The sequence below is a fragment of the Typopeltis vanoorti genome, chromosome 7 (assembly GCF_054136105.1).
Source record: "Typopeltis vanoorti isolate ZY-2024b chromosome 7, IOZ_Tvanoo_1.0, whole genome shotgun sequence".
NCBI lineage: Eukaryota > Metazoa > Arthropoda > Arachnida > Uropygi > Thelyphonidae > Typopeltis > Typopeltis vanoorti.
In genome coordinates, this window is record NC_143555.1 from 62905962 (window position 1) to 62925219 (window position 19258).

The 19258-nt window shown below is 37.5% G+C and overlaps 1 protein-coding gene across 2 annotated transcripts in view; it reads right to left on the bottom strand.

The window, feature by feature from the left end:
* LOC150104728 (lysosome membrane protein 2-like) overlaps positions 1-19258 on the bottom strand; it is a 360554-nt gene that overhangs the window by 157541 nt on the left and 183755 nt on the right. For both annotated transcript variants that reach the window (XM_090395908.1, XM_090395909.1), the window contains exon 3: positions 3059-3197. In XM_090395908.1, coding sequence (XP_090252034.1) covers positions 3059-3197 — 139 coding nt within the window. The remainder of the gene's footprint in view (positions 1-3058; positions 3198-19258) is intronic.

Sequence of the window (19258 nt, forward strand, 5' to 3'; positions counted from 1 at the left end):
ACTCTCCATACCCTTAATCATAGAATTACCATATATTTTACCACTCATAACTTCATTCAAGTCTAAACAAGAGTCACTCACGGCCTCATTTTCTATGCTATTCAGCATGACTCTCCCAGTTTCATTAGTTAATGCTCTTTTACTTACTCTCTCACTCTCATGACATCTCATTTCTTCTAGACCTTTTGTGCTTTCATTGTGTTGACTCCCAATCACTCCCATACTATTTATATCAATCACCAAAGACTCTCCCATACTTAATCCTGTTTTAGTTACTTCAGCTAGAGTAATCTCCATAGTCTTGAAATAGGTTGCAAGACCTATTGCATATCAGTGCCGCATGTGGGCAAGAGGTTCTTTTTTCTTTTTTTTTTTTTTTGAACACCTGAAGGCTGTATTCTTTGGGAAAGGCAGAAGGCATTGTACAAACAAGGAAAGCTTGATAAATTACTGTTATCCTGACTGTGAAATAGTGGTGGGTACAAATGATCTGAAAGGCTGCATTTTGTGGCAGTAGATTTGAGAGAAAGAGTAGCGATTGTACAAAAATATAGCATAAAGGATAGTTTGAGCGTGTTGCAAAGTTTCTAATAACCCTGAATTAAGTTCTGCATCATGCATGGCAATAGCCAAAATGTGCAGGAAGAGAATCTTGAAAGAAGCAGACATTTTAGGTAACAATTTGGAAAAAGAAAAGATGCAAAAGGAAAGCTAGTTATCTAGGGAGAGATGGCTGTAAATGAAAATCATGGGTGGAGAAAGAAATTTAAATACCATGTTTGTTGGATTTGGGAGTGAAATGGCTATTAATGTGCATTCTGGTAATACACCGCTTTGTATAAGAAAAACGAGTTTATGGCTTTAGCAGACTCAGCTGGTCTACAAATAGCTGATGTCAGCAAAATAGAGTCAAACAAGAAATCTATTTTCATAGAAACATTATAGCACTGTTTTCACAAATAAGCTGGCAAATTTTTTAAGGAGACAATACTCATCTGCTCTAGCAAAGTGAGTATTACTACCTTAAAAGTGCTCCTCTATTAGAGTGTGCAGCAATAGAGCAGTTTCAACAGGCCAAGAGCCAAATAGTACATGGAAATGAACCTGTTGGTAAGCCTCCCAAATTGTTACCAACAGGGTTGGTTCCATGCACTAACACTTCGGGAAGCTTACTGTCAATCAGGTTAAGTCCCATCTACCATCTGAAAAATCTTACTATTTCTTACTCTGCAAAGTCATGCTTGGAGGTTATAGCAGGTTGCAGAGACACTATTGAGGCCATGCTTTGATTGAGACCTAGGCACTCTGTATATCCAAAAATCCTTCATCCCCAACTCCATAAATTTTTTTGACATTCTAACATAAAAAACAGCATTTCTATGGCTAAAAAAAGATTTCCAAAAAAATATTGAAAATACAATTTAAAAAAAATTTGCAAAGAAAGTAATAAAAATATATACCCTCAAAAAATCCATAAAAAAGTTCAACACAGACTTTACCAACATTCATGGACTTAATACCAACATCAATGATCTACACCACTATTTAGACATCCAAATCCTATCTGTTATTCCTCAAAATATATCACCTGCAGTTGTACAGATGCCAGCTGAAGTATAGTGATGAATAACAGATCGGGTTTGAATGTTTGAAAAGTGATAGTGGGCATCATTTATGTTAGTATTGAACCCCTGCATGTTGGTAAAGTCTGTGGAAGTGTACATACTAAGTTTCGTTGAATTTTTTCAAGAGGGAGAGGTTGCATTATTTGTTGTTATTTATTGTTTATTTATTTTTTTGAAATTTCATTTTTTTGTCATAACCTACCTTCAGCATGGGATATCAGATTTTACAAAAGCACATGTTCCACTCTTACGGAAGGCATCAAGTGAGGTATTGTGAAAAGTTTATGTGGGCACACCTGAAATCTCCTTTATATGATCTGCTCTAATTAGCTCAAGATATCCTTTTCTCATTTATTGCTTACCTAATTCTGATGATCATACTGACCCTTCAACCTTATCTATTTTTAAAGTTAATCACAGTCTAATCACTCAAACAGCTAGAAAAATTTCCTTGGAGATTTCATCTTCCACAATTCTGACTTGCTCCAGTTCTCTAACTTCACGGATAAGCTGAAAGAGAACCTGAATTGTTCGGTGTCAGTAATGATCTGACACAAATTGTTAAAGCAGAATTGCAAGTTTGATATAATGATGGACAAAGAGTTGAAGTTCAGATTGCATATTGCAAAAAGTTGGTAAAATACCTCAGAGGATTACTTGAATATTGAAAAACATGCTAATAAGCAAAAATCAGGAGATTATTATTTCTCTTTATAAGAACTATGATTCGACAGTATCTTGGCTACTCTGCAGATTTAGTCACTTGGGTTTTTGGGGAATTAGGAGATAGTAGACAGGATTCAGAGACAAGAGACCAAGCTGGTGTCAGATCTGTGGAATGCTTCCTATGAGGATAGGATGAAGGTGTGTGAACTGCATAGTTTAGTTGATAAGTGGAAAAAAGGAGATATAATAGAAATGCATGTTAAAGAGTCTTTATTTTATAATGAATTATATTAAAGATGTTTGATACGAAGGAAATGTTTATGTATGTAACAAGTAGAGGAGAGAGAGAGAGAGAGAGAGAGAGAGCTAGGGATCATCCATGGAAGTTGTGCAAGATTGTATATAATTAGTAAAGGTGTGCAAGACTAAATTTTTGGCATGGAGAGTAGTGAATGAGGCTAATGGATTGCTATAATTGGTTGTTAGTGCCCTGACAGTGAATGAGTTTAAGGAGATGTATGATCAGTTTGGTGTGTATAAAAGTTAGTGTAGGTTTCCCACGATCAGTCTCTGGACTCCATGGAGATTCCCACATAATAATAATTATTATTATTACTACGAAAAATTATTATTTCGTAGTAATAATTACCTTAAAGAGGATAATTAATAAAATTATATGAATTTCTAATTATGGTCTATTATTAATGGTATTACTGTTAGAAATCTTACATATATACTGTTATAAAATGAAATATTAAGAAACTTACAATAAGAGGAATATTTAGTGTATAAATCTTATCTTCTAGCGTTCCATTTGATAGCTCTGGATCAAAGTAAAATATCTTAATATCCTTATATTTCACTGTGGTATCGCCCCATTCAAGTACTTCCTTCAGTCTTTTTTCTCTAAAAAGAAAATGCATTTTTCAATACAAAAATTTTTAACTTTCAGTCATGCATTTCCAAACATGTAACTTGCATTCCTTAGAATAATCAATCCATTAAAATAATCACCGATCTAATAGGAAGCTGTAACTTATGTTTACATATATACATATACAAGATAGAATAGAAAGATGTTGAAAGCTTATCACCAGATCATCTTGATGTTAAAGGGTTTATTATGGGAGCTCCTTACAAACAACTGCTCATCCAGTTCCACCTTGTCGATAGTGCAATTCAATCACACTTGCATGCAACGTATTCCATTTGCTCAATAAATAAATTTTCCTCTATACTCCTTTGTGCACACTTTATTTATATAAGCTCCAGAGATTTTTCAGTATCAACTCCTCCCCCCCCCCCCTCACTCACACACACACACACACATCAGGGGCGAGTATTCCAGGTGTGTGGTGCTCATCCACTAAATATCAGTATTACTGATATATTTTTGCATTTATTCCTGTTAAAGACTCCCCTAATTGTTTCCTAGCTTCACGTGATTCCTAAAATTAAACACAATATACTAATGCTTCATGAAGAGGGCACTTTTCAACACATAAACATTGCATTACATTTGTGTTAATAGCCTGTTTAGTTTAATATGCTTTCAAAATACATAGACCTTTAAAAAGATGTAAAGAGGTCACAGCAGGTCAATTTCTTAGTGTTCTAGCAGTTTTAAACAGCTCAGAAGGTGAGGCTGGGTGAGCTCTGAATTAAAATTACCCTCCGTTGCACCAACCAGATGGAACTTCCCATTTAACAAGCGCATTAAAAATCACAGAAATCAACTCACTGAATTTTTTGAACAGATAGTAGAGAATTATGGGGAATGGGACGTGGATGCTGTAAACAAAGCTCGTGGTTTTTTTGCATTTCTTGCAAGATTTTCAAACAATTTTGTTGCTAGAAATTTTTTCTGTTTTATTTGGCTATAATGATGTTTTGAATCATATACTGCAAACTTCATCCTATGATATATTGTACTGTTGTAAAAAAGTGCATGACGCTATGAAGCAGCTTAGGAATGACAGGGAACATGGATTTGATGATATCAGGGTTTCTGTATCAAAGGAGAAGCATACAGTTGATAAGTCGAGACCTAAAAGACGAAAAAGACCAGAAGGACAGAGAAGAGCATGTGCCATTGATTATACCAGGAAATAGTTGACTGCATGTGCCTGCAAATGGAAGAAAGATTCTCTTCACTTTTGAAACTTGAATTTTTTTTTAACTCCTTTGTAGTGCAAGATATGGTCAGTATGTGAAGAAGTTTCCTAATGGTGTTTTAGAAAACAAAGGATTTCTGTGATGCAGTTTTTGATTAAATTCACTTGAAAAATGAGCTGAAAATACTATTTTCTTCTGAAGAAAATAGTCAGGAAACTAGTGCATCACCTATTAAAATTCATGCAAGAAAATCAATTTCAGGTTGCATTCAAGGAAATTATAAGTTAGCAGAACCTGTCATGTCAATTCCAAGTGCTACTGCTACAGTCAAACATTTTTTTTTTTTTTTTTTTTTTTAAATTAAGGGGATATTAAATCCCACATTGTTTTAAAACCAAATAAGAAACTCAAAGATTGGAATCAGAGCATTTCATGCCAAATATAGTAAACTATAAAAGTATCGGTGATCACTAGCGTGAGCTAATGCAAATGACCCTAGTACGTAGTACAATACCGGAGAACTCGCAGCAAAGGTGGTGAAGTTCTGATCGCTATTCTTAGGTATTTTCCATAATGTAAAAACACATTTTCTAGGAAATGTGTGCTGTTATTACATTATGGTGGGAGGTCACTACCCAGACCGATTTCAGCCTTTTTTGAGGCTTCATCAGCGAGTAGCTAGACCAAATGAATACCAAAGTGTATAGCGAAAAGAACTTATATACTCTGCTATACGAGTTTCCAAACAGGTGCAACCATTAAGTTACTTAAATATAAAGAGACAATAGGCTTCATTTCGGTGATATAAATATTATTTAAATTAAGGGGATATTAAATCCCACATTTTTTTTTTTTTTTGGCTCTGAAGAGAATACATATGTATTATAGAGGAACACAAACACAGGAAAGGCTGTAAGGCCTAAGCTTAATTGCTATTAAAAAGACATTGATGATGGAACTGAAGGCATCATGAAATGCCTTCATTTCATGATGTGCTAACACTATTCCCACAGATAAACAGAAGATTGGAACTTGTGTATAAATAAAGTAAGTAAAAATGAGTTATTTCAGCCTTTCTTTGATTCAGTCAAAGAAAGGCTGAAATAACTTAGAAAAATTATAATTTCCCAAGTGATTACTTCTTCCCATTTCTGTGTGAATTATTTATGGCTGTATTTAAAAATAATATCAAAACTCAACTTATCTCGAGTCTCACTCTAGTATTTGCATAATCTAATCTCACCAAGAAGTGTAAATCCTTTGTTTCTCAAAAGAATGGCGAGCTTCATCCGCACCATTCTTTTGAGAAACATTCTTCTGTGAAGCTTAGCTATTGTTCATTTGACCTTTACGATTTCAATATTTAAAATTATATTAGCACATTGTCTCATTCGCACCTGGGTGTCTGTCATTCCTTTATTCCCTGGGAGGTACTAGCTTTGAATGAATGTATATATGCCACACTGAGCATTCACATTTTCACAAAGCTCATATGGCATGTTAGTCCAACTTCTGTGGTAGAAGTTTATTTCTAAAATTAACATTTGTTAAGTGTCTCGATGATATCAATTTTTGTAAATGCAATTCAAACTTTCAAGTTACATATATATATATATATATATATATATATATATATATATATATATATATTCAGTTTGCTTTTCATAAATTGAGCGCTTTCTGTATCCAATGGCTGTATTACAAACAGCTTTTACACATTTTCGGGAACAGAAAATTTGAAAGCAGATGTTAGGACAAATGTGTTTAATTATGTGTTATGTTTAGTAATACAATGTCTGTTCTGTTTGCATGCATGCAGCACAGCCTGCAAGAAAGGAGTGTTATCCATTAAGTGTGTTGTTCAAGTTGTCTTACATTAATTGTTCATAAATATAGTAAATAGATGTTAAATATCTATTTAGTGTATTTAGTGATAAACAAAGCTAATTGTTTTTCTTGCTTATGTAGTATAGCATTTGTTGAAGTCGGAAAGTTTTTTTAAAAGTAAAGGGACAATTTTATTATAGTCTTCAGAAACAACAGACAGTGAAAATGCATCTATTCCTGAATAAAGAAAATCCTAGGGAATTTTTTTTTTTTTTTTTTTTTTTTTTTTTTTTTTTTTTTTTTTTTTTAGGTATGTGGCCAGTAGGAGAAATGATTATGGAAGAATGACATTGAGGGATAAAAATAGGAACAGAGTGACTGATGTAGAAGACATAGTGGAGTTGTTCAATGCGCACTTTATTGGAGTATTTCATCCTAGAGGAGGTTTTAATACTAGAGGGATAGGGCAGGATCAGGGTTTAGAGGTGCAAGAGAAGAGTGTGTTCCAAATACTGAGTACCCTGGATACCAATAAAGCTGTTGGACTGGATGGTATTTCACCACGGGTTTTGAGAGAATGTGCTAAAGAACTGACAGCTCCATTGACCTAGCTTTAAAATAAAAGTCTGGCTGAAGGAAAGGTACCCAGGGAATGGAAGGAAGGTAAGATAGTGCTGCTGCATAAGGGTGGTAGCAGACTGGAAGTATCTAATTATAGGCCTGTTTGTGTGTCATCAGTACTTGTTAAGGTCTTGGAGAAATTAGTGAGGGACTATATACAGCGTTGGATAGATGAGGGTAATGTTATCTGTGAGAATCAACATAGATTTGTTAAGGGGCGCTCTTGCTTTAGTAAGATGATTGTCTTTTATAATAAAGTGACAAGAGCAGTTGATGAGGAAAGGCATATACTGCCATTTTTTGGGGGATTTTGCAAAGGCGTTTGACAGGGTGCCACATGATAAGCTGATATTTAAGTTGCAGCACATGGGTTTAAATGTCAGGTTAGTCAAATGGATTTAGGATTGGCTGACTGATAGGTATCAGAGAGTTGTGTATGATGGGGCAATATCAAGGAAGCAGAAGGTTACGAGTGGGGTTCCACAGGGCTCAGTACTGGGACCTGTATTGTTCAATCTTTATATCAATGATATTGTCAACGGATTGCAAGGGGACATTCAGACATTCAATTGTTTGTGGATGATGTGAAGTTCGGAAGGGTTATCAGTAATAGTGCAGATGTGGCAGCCCTGCAAGAGCTGTCACATCTGCACTATTTGAATTTGAATAAACTAGACAGATGGGCAAATAAATGGGGTTATCGGTTCAATGCAGCAAAATGTAAACTCTTGAGGTTTGGAATCCATTGATGGGTGGATGCGTACTCGATTGGAGGAGCTGTACTGGAGGAGGTAGGGGAGACAAGAGATCTGGGGACGATGATTGATAGAAAACTGAAATTCCGGGTGCATATTGCAAAGGTGGTGAGGAGTAACTCAGAGGATTGCTGCAATACTGAGAAGGACGCTGACCTGCAGAGATAAAAGAGTTATCATTCCGTTGTATAAGTCTCTGATCAGACCACACTTAGACTATTGTTCTCAGATTTGGTCCCCAGGATTTGAAGGGGATAAATCGACTGTGGAAAGTATACAGAGGTGGATAACAAAGATGGTTTCAGGACTGTACAATATGAGTTATAGGGATCGACTGAGAGAATGTGGACCGCAGAGTTTGGTGGATAGAAGAAGGAGAGATGATATGATCGAGACTTTTAAACTGTTGAGGGGCAGTTACAGGGTAGACATTGGAGAGTTCTTTCACTTGGTGGAACGGCGAGAAGGAGCGATGACAAGGGGCCATCCCTGGAAGTTACAAAAGGTGTGGACGGTGGCTGAACTTTGGAATGCATTGCCTGAGAGAGTGGTTGGAGTGGGGACGGTTAGTGGGCTTCAAGAAGTGGTATGATAGACTGTATTTCCTAAAAACTACCTCCCACGATGAGTCTTTTGACTCCATGGAGGCCTGGACATTAATAATAAGTTATTGATCTACAACAAAATACCAGCATATGTGAGATTAATAAGACAGAAGAGCTGCTGAAACTAAAAAACGAACAAATGTAGGATTCCTGAACATGTGGATAATTCTGATAATGATCAGATATTATGCATCCTATTATTGCATAAAATGTATAATGAGTCTCAGTAAACAAAAGAGAATTCTTAGAAAACAGAGCAAAATATACATAAACCAGAGAAATACACATAACATGCAACAAATTTTATGAGATAATTTGCTGCTCCACCAAACCACATGTATTCCTGCCATACCTAAATGAATCACCCAATCAACATTATTTTGATTTCATTGGATAAACCTCGCCCTTTGGTTTTTAAATGAACTACTAAACGTATTCGTGGCTGTTTATTATTGGTTAGCTATTTATACTTTCCAAACAAATCTCTTTTCCTTTCCTCGTCCTTTTTTTTTTTTTAAATTATGCCATCATAAATTCACTCATTCATGTTTAGACTTTATAAGATCGCATGCTCTTTGCTCTAGCCAGGAACTTATGGGACACACACATCAAAAATGTTAATTATTAATAATTTGCCATTAAATGAAAGTATTTCTACTCACACTTATTCTTTCCCTTCATTTCCCATTCTCACATATCTTATAAATGATGGTTCACATATTTTCATCTTTGAGTAATTCAAATATACCAATCAAATAGAGCATTCTTCTTCATTGTCACTTTCTAATAAATCCTAAAACAAACAGAATGTTCCTCCACTCTACGCAGATTTGGTTACAGTTAAATGATAAATTAAAGTATTCAAAGTTATCCTACAACTAATTGCATTGGATCAATTAAGGTGAGTGCTGATGCACTATGCACTCTCAAAACTTTCATACATCGATAAAAATGCAATCATACAGTCAAATTGATGTGAATTTTGTAGCATGGGTTGCATAACCCATACGACAGCACACCCAAATGAAATGGGCACGCGACACCACTGATACACACACACACGAAAAGTTAAAAAACTTATAGTACACTGTATACTGTGTGTGTGAGCAAGTAATCACAAGGAAAACATGAAAGGGTTACATTTGTGAATAACTGGAGATTGTGGTAGCCAGAGAATGTGAAAAAGGCTGTTCCAAAGAATACAGACAAATGGAATGTAGGTTCAAGGAACTTGTTCTACAGATTTGATGCTAAGAAGTTAATATATGTTGACCATATATGCTCATGCATATTCTCAAAAGAATAAGAATGAAGGGATTACAAGTTCAGTGAAACAGCATACATGAAAATACTTACAAAATAGGCATAATGAAGAAACATTATGAAAGTTACTGGAGTTCGTGTGTGAGAGCAGAACATTAATTTATCAGATATCCATTGTCTACAGAGCTTGAAGTATTTTCACATAGGTTTCTGGTGCACCACCCACAAATGTAAGAACAGTATTATAAGTAGGACAGATTTTGGAAATATATTGTATTAGAAGTGTACAGGTAATAAGTCTCTAGAGTGCAAAAAAGGAAAAGTTCTTTTGGCAGCAAACAATATATGTTTTATGTTACAGCTACAGGTATATCTTCAAGAAGAGATCTAATCTTTAATGAAGATATCCATTTTTATCAGAAGTGAAGGGGTAATCTTTTTTGTAAGAAGTAATATAGGATTGTATTTTGGCACACTGTTGACAAGGTTGTCACCCACTGATATATAGCAAGGAGAACTGTGGTTAAAACTGTTTATGAAGTTAGCTTATAATGTGAGGTTTGAGCACTGCAAGGTTTGCAAAGAGAAATAGTGTATACTGTCATTCGCAAAACTACAAGACAATGAGAGAATTTCATTTATGAAGGGATATGGCACCATAGCACAGCATTATAAGAACAATGGTGACCAAGATGCTTTTGTGAAGCAAGTTAAATTTACATGATTTTATCCAGTGTAGAATTTTCAAGAATTTTCACTGCAAAAGATGAAAGATCTGTGGAGAGTAGTATATGTTTTGAGAGCGAGTGCAGAGTAAGAACAAATTACAGTATAGTAGACAGTACTGTTAAAAGGCTGGAAAATGTTAATATCAATGATAATATTGAACATGCAGTGGCAGAAGGTCAGGAGAATGTAGGAGACCTGAATAGGGAAATAGTGTGCTTGGGAAAGGTTGTTCATTCCTCAGTAATTTCCTAACTTTATATAATAGTTGTTATTATTATTATTATGTCACACCTCCAGGGAAATCCAGACTCATTGAGGGAGGGCACCCTAGTGCAGGCTGAATTTGTTCAAGGGAATGACTACAGGATTTCGCAAAGGCATTTGACTAGATACCACATGGAACTTTGTGATACAAAAAGGAACAAATGGAGATTATTATTATTCAGGCCTCCATGGAGTCAAAAGACTCATCGTGGGAGGTCCTTCCTAAGAACATAAAGTCTGTCAAGACTCATCGAGGGGAGGTCTCCCCCTAAGAAACACAAAGTGTATCATACCACTTCTTAAACTCATTGATCGGTCTAGCTCTCACCACTCCATCAGGCAATGCATTCCATGGGTCAACCACCCTCCATGCAAAGAAACCACTCCTCACCCTCTTGCTCACAGTTTCCTTTCGTAACTTCCAGGAACGGCCTCTTGTCATCACTCCTTCCCGCTGTTCAACCAAGCGAAAGAACCCCCCAGTGTCAACCCTGTAACCACCTCTCAACAGCTTAAAAGTTTCAATCATATCACCTTTACTTCTTCTATCCACCAAACTCTGCAGTCCACATTCCCTCAGCCGATCCTCATAACCAAAATTGTACAGTCCTGAAACCATCTTTGTATCCTTTCCACAGTTAATTTATCCCCTTCAAATCCTGGGGACCAAATCTGAGAATAATAGTCTAAGTGTGGAACGATCAGAGACTTATACAACGGAATGATAACCCTTTTATCTCTGCAGGTCAGTGTCCCTTCTCATAATTGCAGCAATCCTCTGTGTTACCTTCACCACCTTTGTAATATGTCCCCTAAACTTCAGGTTTCTATCAACCATCAACCCAAGATCTCTTGTCTCCCCCCTACTTCCTCCAGTATAACTCCTCCCATAGAGTATGCTGCATCCCATCGATGTTTCCCAAACCTCAAGACCTTATATTTTGCTGCATTAAACTGATACCCCCCATTCATTTGCCCATCTATCTAGCTTATTAAAATCCTCTTGCAAGGCTACCACATATGCACTATTACTAATAATCCTTTCCAGCTTCGCATCATCCACAAACAACTGAATATCCCCTTGCAATCCACTGGCAATGTCATTGATATAAAGGTTAAACAATATAGGTCCTAGTACTGAGCTCTGTGGGACCCCACTTGTAACCCTCTCCCTCCTTGAAACTGCACCACCATACACAACTCTCTGATACCTATCAGACAGCCAATCCTGAATCCAGTTGACCAATCTGACATCCAGACCCATGTGCTGCAACTTAAATATCAGCTTATCATGTGGCACCCTGTCAAATGCCTTCGCTAAGTCTAAGAAAATTGCAGTATATGCCTTTCCCTCGTCTAATGTTCTGGTAACTTTATTATAAAAGGCTAGCATATTGCTAAAACAAGAGCGCCCTTTCACAAATCCATGTTGACTCTGACAGATAACATTATCCTCATCTGCCCAATGTTGTATATGGTCCCTCACTACTTTCTCCAAGATCTTAACAACTACTGATGGCACACAGACTGGCCTATAATTGGACACTTCCAGTCTGTTACCACCCTTATGCAATGGCACTATCTTAGCTTCCTTCCATCCCCTGGACACTTTTCCCGCAGTCAGACTTTCATTGAAAAGCCAGGTTAAAGGCACTGTCAGTTCCCTAGCACATTCTCTCAAAACTCTGGACACCTTTCCCGCAGTCAGACTTTCATTGAAAAGCCAGGTTAAAGGCACTGTCAGTTCCCTAGCACATTCTCTCAAAACTCGTGGTGAAATACCATCCAGTCCCAAAGCTTTACTGACATCCAGAGTACTCAGTATCTGAAACACACTCTACTCCTGTACCTCTAAACCTCGAACCAGCCCTATCCCTCTAGCATTAAAACTGACTCCTCTAGGATGAAATACTCTAATAAAGTGTTCATTGAACAATTCCACTATGTCTTCTGCATCAGTCACTCTATTCCCATTTTTATCCAACAATATTCTTCCACCGTCATTTCTCCTGCTACTGGCCACATAGCTAAAAAATTCCTTAGGATTTTCTTTGGATCTTAGAGCCAATCTCCTCTCATATTCTAGTTTCGCTTTCCTTACCACACTAGTCACTCTTCTGGCCTTGTCTTATATTCTTCATGCATCTTCTCTTTACCTGTCTCCTTATATCTCTTCCATAGCCTCTTTTTCACATGCAATTCCTGTTTAATATTGTTTGTCATCCACTTTACTCCAAATTATGTCCTCTTCTTCACTCGTGGTATACAACTTACCATTGCTGCTAACAAATATTCTTTTACAATTTCCCATGCACTAATGATATCCTGGTCTTCCAATTCCTTCCTCCATGAAACTTCCCAAAGTTGACGTCTAAGACTATTATAATCACCTGCTTTATAATTCCACATAAGTTCCCCTCTCTTTGATACTCCAGCATGTCTATTCATTTCCCAAGTCAAAACCATATGGTCACTCTCTCCAACTGGTGGGAGAGATGTCATCTCAGTTATTATCAACTCTTCTGATGCTGTAACCAAATCCAAAACTCTTGAACCTCTTGTTCCCTCTGTTACATGTCATAAGACATTCCCTCAAGAATTCTAGAAATTCCATTCACCTATTGCTACATGCATCTTCCTCTCTCTCCAATTTATACTACTGTTGTTAAAATCTCCCATAACAATCATTCTTCTTGCACTTGCCAAACTTAACTGTCTAAACATCTGCTGGTCCCCATCCTCTGTGCTCCTGGGTCTGTAGCAACACCCCACTAAATATCCTGTCTTGCCTACCTCTACCTCACACCATATGCTCTCAAAATTATTTGTCTCACTTCCTTCCAAAGCCACCACTCTTAGAGGACATAGGTCATCACTTATCATAAGCAGTACCCCCACCACCATGCTTTCCCCTCCTATCCTGCCGAAAAATGCTGTACCCAGCGACTTCTATTCCTGTTATTATATCCCCTTCTGTCAACTACGTCTCAGTGATCCCAATAACTTTTGGCCAGGTTGATGCTATCTGTGCTACCAATTCCTCTCCCTTATTCCGGATACTCCTGGCATTAGTATAAAGCATATAAATGCCATTGTTTCTATACCCAGCATTATCCTCTCTAGACTCCACTGGGCTCAGTGTTACCTGATGTCGTCTCCCTTCTCCTAAGTATCCATTCGCTCAAGAAGCCACCCCTGCTATCATCCTCCCTGGGACACACCGATTCATTCAGAACAGCAATCTCTCCAGATGCCTACGTCCTTCCTCACTCAAATGTAAGCGGTCTCTCGCATACAATTCCTCTCTTTCCTCAAACACACTCCAAGCATCCACATATACCAGTCCTCTCTTGTCACACATTCTCACTATTATGCCATTCAATATCACCACTCTTCTGCTCAGCTCATCATTATCATACCTAGGCAACATGTACACTATTTTTCCTCTCTCTGTCTTCTTCCATACAGCCTCAAGCAGATGGATATGAAACTGGTGATATGGATACAAGAGTGGCTGAGTGAAGGATAGATACCAAAAAGTAGTATATAGGTGCGAAATTAATTCCAGTTAGAAATAAACCACTGTTTCTTACCACCGTTGAATTAGTCACTTGACTTCATCTCATAGAGTCAAAATCACATTAAGTATTAGTATTAGTTCCTTGTTCTATACTACCTGAGTTATTCTCAGTCCTGTTTCACCTTTTTTATGATCCTTCACATCAAGAGAGTAGTGGCTTCATGATCATATATACACTGTTACATCTGGAGTGCCAAGTATAACAGTATTATGGGAAAACTGGACAGCCTGATTTAACTGATATCAATCAGGAGGAGCTGCATGAGTCAGTTCATTTCTGGAGGTCAGTGTCATATCTGTGTGTGTGTGTGTGAAATCAGTTACAGATGTTCTACCACCAAAACCAAATTTTTTTTCACTTGGTTTTAATATAAATGAAAAATGCCAAGAAATTATATCCTTGTTTTCATCTTTTAACCAGGTATCCTATAATGCAGAGCACATATCCTTATGAACATGTATAATGCTATAAATTATGGGAAAAGTCACTACCCAGACCAGTTTCTACCTTTGGTGAGGTCTCATCACTGGGAACAAGATGCAGAAGTGATACTAAGTCCTTATAAGGACTGGCTAAAGAGGCGAAGCAAGAATGCTTTTCATCTTCCCCATTATCTGTAGAGGACAGTGTAGGGATAAGGTGTTATTGAGCTATTAAAGCTCTGATCATGGCAAGAGGGTAACAGCAATAGCCAAGCCTCAGTTAAAGCTTCATTGGCTACAGCATTGCCATCCATTACCCTCCAAGGGTATTAATCACCACATCTCCGCCCATGATACAAAGGTTGAAGTAATGCAAAAGTCATATTTCCATATACAAGTAGCCAAAAGGTGTCACACCCTATTACTAAAATACTCTGAATTAGAGATATATGTTGAAAATTTGTTCACTTGTTTATACTATGAATTAAAGATGCCAAGGAATTACATTCTTGATTTCATTCTTTATCCAAGTGTAAGCAAACAAAGTTTGCTTATATTTGGATAATTGCCTTAGTATCCCACAATACAATGGATAGTGGCCTTTTGCATAATGCATATCATTATGGGATATTAAGGCAACTGATGTGAAGTAATTAGCCTCTTTATAGAAGTAGCCCATCATGAAGTGACTTCATATAAACATTTTTTGCTTACGGCTTTAATTTACAATCTAAACCAAACTACCTGCATGAGAATATCAGATATCAGTATGTCAAATTTCTGATCAGGATATTTTTCTGACAATTTGCACTTTAAGATATATTCTTGACTAGACTTGTCATTTCCTTCAATTCCTGGCTGAGATTCTTCTCAACTGTAGATCTGAATGATAATAGCTACACCTTGCCTACAAAAGACTACTGAAAAGAATCAGATGTTTGCTGTAAGGACCATGTGCTTTGCATTAGATCATAATCATACAGGTTTTAACCTCCATATCCACACACTAATGAAAATAAAGAAATTGAGGAATGAAATAATGAATGATGGTGATGATGGGCACGAATGACTTGAGAGGCAGTGTAAATCAGGTGGCAAGAGATCTGAGATTATTCATACTTGAGGTTGTACAAAAGAAAAGAAAATGCAGAGAAGAAAGATAGTGTGTGTGTGTTACCCAAGTATGATAATGATAAGTTGTGCAGAAGAGCAGTAATAATGAATAGCATAATGGTTAGAATGTGTCAGACGAGAGAGATTAGAATATGTGGATACTTGGAGGGCATTTCAGGATTGAAAGGAGCTGTATGAGAGAGACCGGTTGCATTTGAATGAGGAAGGATATAGGCATCTGGAGAGATTGCCATTTTCTGAATGAGTCTGTGCGTTAAAGCAGGGAAACTAGAATTCTCAGGGTGGATGGTAGCAGGGGTGGCCCTCTTGTGGGGATGGATGCTTGGGGACAACATCAGGTAACATTAAGTCCACTGGAGTCTGGAGGAGATAATGATAGGTATAGAAGCAGTGCCATTTTTATGCTTTATACTAATGCCATGAGTATTCCGAATGAAGGAGATTAATTGGTGGCACTGATAGCATCAGCCTTTCCAAAGATTATTGGGATCTCTGAGATGTGGTTGAAGGAAGATGATATAATAACAGAAATAGAAGTAGCAGGGTACAGCATTTTTCGACAGGACAAGAAGAAAAAATGCGGTGATGGAGTATTGTTTATGATAAGTGATGATTTATGTCCTCTCAGAGTGAAGGTTTTGGAGGGCAATGACACTAATGGTTTTGAAAGCATGTGGCATGAGATACAGGTGCGCATGACCAGATATTTAGTGGGGTGTTGCTACAAGTGAAGGTGCACAGAGGGTGAGGAGCAGGAGATGTTTAGGTAGTTGAGCTTGGCAAGTGCAAAAAGAATGATTGTTATGGAAGATTTTAACTATGGCAGTATAAATTCATAAGAGAGAAATGCATGTAGTAATAAGGGAATGGAATTTCTGGAATTCTTGTGGGACAGATGTCTTAGGCAACATGTAATAGAGGCAACAAGAGGTTCAAGAGTTTTCGATTTGGTCATAGCATCAGAAGAGCTGATAATTACTGAGATGACATCTTCCCATTTCTGAATGAATGACCATGTGGTTTTGACTTGGAAGATGAATAGACATGCAGGAGTATCAAAGAAAAGGGAATGTATGTGGAATTATAAGTCAAGTGATTATAACAGTCTTAAATATCAACTTGGGGCTGTTCCATGGAGGGCAGAATTGGAAGGCTGGGATATCATTAGTGCATGGGAAATTGTGAAGGAATATTTGTTAGCAGCAATAGTAAGTTGTATTCCATGAGTGAAGAAGAGGACACAATTTAGTTTAAAGTGGATAACAAACAATATCAAACAGGAACTGCAAGTGAAAAAGAGGTTATGGAAGAGATATAGAGAGAGAGGAGTGGAGAGCAGATGCATGAAGAATATAAGACGAAGGCCAGATGAGTGACTAATATGGTAAGGAAAGCAATACTGGAATATGAGAAGAGACTGGCACTAAGATCCAAATATAATCCTAGGGAATTTTTTTGGTTATGTGGCCAGTAGGAGAAGAAATGATTGTGGAAGAATGACATTGTGGGATAAAAATGAAAATAGAGCGACTGATGCAGAGGACATAGTGGAGTTGTTCAATAAACTTTATTGGAGGTATTTCATCCTGGAGAAATTTTAATACTAGAGGGATAGGACAGTTTCAATGTTTAGAGGTGTAAGAGGAGAGTATGTTACAAATACTAAGTACTCTGGATGTCAGTAAAGTTGTGGGACTGGATGGTATTTCACCACGGCTTTTGAGAGAATGCGTTAAACAACTCTGAGCGCCATTGACTTGGCTTTTCAATGAAAGTTGGCTACTGGAAAGGTACCCAAGGAATGTAAGGAAGATAAGATAGTGCCATTCCATAAGGGTGGTAGCAGACTGGATGTGTCTAACTATAGGCCAGTTTGTGTTTCATCATCAGTTGTTAAGATCTTGGGGAAATTAGTGAGGGACCATATACAACGTTGGGCAAGTGAGGATAATGTCATCTTTGAGAGTCAACATGGATTTATTAAGGGATGCTCTTGCTTTAGTAATATGAGTGCCTTTTATAATCAAGTGACAAGAGAAGTTGATGAGGGAAAGGCATATACTGCCATTTTTGTGGATTTTGCAAAGGCATTTGACAGGGTGCCACATGTTAAGCTGCACCACATGGGTTTAGATGTCAGGTTAGTCGACTAGATTCAGGATTGGCTGTCTGATAGGTATCAGAGAGTTGTGTATGTTGGGGCAGTATCAAGGTGGCAAAAGGTTTCAAGTGGGAGGGGTCTCCACAGCGACCAGCTGGGACTTGTATTGTTTAACCTTTATATTGATGACATTGTCAACGGATTGCAAGGGGATATTCAGTTGTTTGCAGATGATGTGATGCTGGGAAGGGTTATTAGTAATAGTGCAGATGCGGCAGACCCACAACAGAAATTGAATAAACTAGACAGATGGGCACATGAATGCGGATATCGGTTTAATGCAGCAAAATATAAAGTCTTGAAGTTTGAGACACATCGATGGGAGGCTGTATACTCAATTGGAGGAGCTGTACTGGAGGAAGTAGGGGAGACAGGAGATCTGGGGGGGGGGGGCGATGATTGATAGAAAACAAATTCAGGGAACATATTGCAAAGGTGGTGAAGGTAACCCAAAGGATTATTGTAATACTGAGAAGGACACTGACCTACAGAGATAAAAGAGTTACCATTCTATTGTATAAGACCCTAATCAGACCACATTTTTAGACTATTGTTCTCAAATTTGGTCTCCAGGATTTCAAGGGGATAAATTAATTGTCAAAAGGGTACAGAGGCAGATAACAAAGATGGTTTCAGGACTGTACAATGTAAGTTATGAGGATCAGCTGAGGGAATGTGGACTGCAGAGTTCAGTAGATAGAAGGAGGAGAAGTGATATGATTAATATATTTTGCAACTTTCATCCCTGGAAGTTGCAAAAGGAAGCTGTGGGGAAGAGGGTGAGGAGTGGTTTCTTTGAATGGAGGGTAGTTGATCCGTGGAATGCATTGCCTGATAGAGTGATGAGAGCAAGAACGGTCAATGAGTTTAAGGGATCGTATGATAGAGTTTGTGTTTCCTAGGAATTACCTCTCACGATGAGTCTTTTGACTTCATCGAGGCATGGAAATGATAAAGATGGAAATGGAGTGCAAGAAGCTGGATATATTGGGAATAAGTGAATTTAGATGGACAGGAATGGGCCATTTTCAGTCAGGGGACTATATGGTGTATTACTCAGGATATGAGACAAGTCGAAAAAATGGAGTATCTTTCTTACTCAGGAAAAAGATGGCTAGGTATGTATTGGGTTATAATCTAGTGAGTGACAGAATCATTTCTCTCAGAGTGAGTGGACATCCAATGAATATGACCATCATTCAGGTTTATGCACCTACTACAGAGGCATCAGAAGAAGACATTGAAGAATTTTATGGCAAGTTACAAGTGATAGATGCAGCACCAAAGCAAGATTTATGGCTACTTATTGGAGATTGGAATGCAAAAGTGGGAGAGACTGAGGAACAAGGAATAACAGGCCGTTTTGGTTTAGGTATTCGAAACACTGCAGGGAAGAGACTAGTTGAGTTTTGTGCAAAGAATTCTTTCTTTGTTGCTAACACCTGCTTTAAACAGCACAAAAGAAGATTGTACACATGGGTATCACCTGA